Source organism: Otolemur garnettii, unplaced genomic scaffold (assembly GCF_000181295.1).
Source record: "Otolemur garnettii isolate 467f Iridium unplaced genomic scaffold, OtoGar3 scaffold00014, whole genome shotgun sequence".
Taxonomy (NCBI): domain Eukaryota; kingdom Metazoa; phylum Chordata; class Mammalia; order Primates; family Galagidae; genus Otolemur; species Otolemur garnettii.
In genome coordinates, this window is record NW_003852409.1 from 9,619,093 (window position 1) to 9,620,706 (window position 1,614).

The 1,614-nt window shown below is 37.4% G+C and overlaps 1 protein-coding gene across 2 annotated transcripts in view; it reads left to right on the forward strand.

Moving 5' to 3' along the window:
- FKTN (fukutin) overlaps nt 1-1,614 on the forward strand; it is a 72,537-nt gene that overhangs the window by 41,118 nt on the left and 29,805 nt on the right. For both annotated transcript variants that reach the window (XM_023510610.1, XM_012802377.2), the window contains exon 10: nt 332-459. In XM_023510610.1, coding sequence (XP_023366378.1) covers nt 332-459 — 128 coding nt within the window. The remainder of the gene's footprint in view (nt 1-331; nt 460-1,614) is intronic.

The window sequence follows — 1,614 nt, forward strand, 5'->3', positions numbered from 1 at the left end:
TTTGGCCCTTTCCTTCTTTAACCAGAAAACTGATCTGGAACAGGATGTTTTTATTTTCTCTGCAGTGATAACTTAACCACCATAAGTGATTTACTTTGAGTTGCTTTGAGTTGCTGTCAGTTGTTAGAAGCAGTTATTTTAAATGCAATTAAAGAAATTAAGTGATGGCATGTTACTGATGCATCCCAGTTTCAGAGGTGTATAACTTGAAAATACATCTTAGAATTAATACTCTATATGTGTACAACATAAGAACCTTTTTTAAAAATAAATTTTTTAAAAACGTGTATCCTTTATTTCAATCTGTAAAGGTTTTCATCTTTCCCCACAGGTAGAAGACAGCTTGGAATTATCCTTCCAGGGAAAAGATGATGTAAAACTTGATATTTTTTTCTTCTATGAAGACACTGACCACATGTGGAATGGAGGCACTCAGGCCAAAACAGGAAAAAAATTTAAGTATGAATCAAACAAGTACTTATAAAAGGGGCTGTAGAAATAATTTCAGACTATAAAAATAAAGAAGTAACTGAAAATGGGAAAAAGGAAATATCTGTTGGTAGAAATATCTACCAACCCAAATAAATAGCTGAGGCAAAAATCTTAATTAATGGAGGTTTATTAAACCCAGATTTTGAGGACCTACCCAGGAAAAATACTAACTGCAGAAGAGCTGTGGCTCTTTTTCTGAAGGGGAAGTTGGAAACTTCAGCATTTTAAAGACATAGAGAGAAGGAAAAAGACAGTGGGCAGAGAGGCTGATCAGGTATTAGCAACATTCTTATGTGGCCCAAGAAATCAACATGTTACCTAAAAATAAGGGAGTAAAAGAATCATCAATTACGTAGATGTCCCAAGGTAGGTGTAAGAGTGTCTGATTCTGTCTTGTCTCCAGTTGTGTTAGCTGCAAGATAAACTTGTAATTTATTATTAGTGTAGAATTGAACAGGCTTTCATTTTAGGTGCTAGACATAGGTACAATTTCTATGTTCTTACTCATGAAAAGTTAGCAAGAAATTTCCTTAATGAATGATTTGTGGGGCCAGTTATTCACAGGTACCTGAGAATTTTACCTTCTCTTTCTTAAGGAGTTGGCGGGGGTGGCCCATAAGACTTTGATTTTTTTTTCTTTTTTTGAGACAGAGTCTCACTGTGTCACCCTCGGTAGAGTGCTGTGGTGTCATAGCTCACAGCAACCTCAAACTCTTGGGTTTACGGGATTCTCTCAGCCTTCCAAGTAGCTGGGACTACAGGCACCCACCATAACACTGGCTATTTTTTTGTTGAAGTTGTCATTGTTGTTTGGCAGGCCAGGTTCGGACCCGCCAACCTCAGTGTATGTGGCTGGCATTGTAACCACTGTGCTATGTGCGCTGAGCTGACTTTGATTTTCTTTTTACAGCTCCATTATTACCTAATACTTTCTTAGCTTACTCATAAAGTCCAGTTATGCCTATGAAGTAAGAATGCCTATAAGGACAGTCTTTGAGGAAAAGGTGACCCTGGGTTTATCAGTCTAAGGGGTCATTGAGATTAGAAGCCATTGAGTCATGAGAAAGAAAATACCAAAGCAAGGAATACAAATCAAGCCCAGAGCCTAAGCCAAAAACTGAT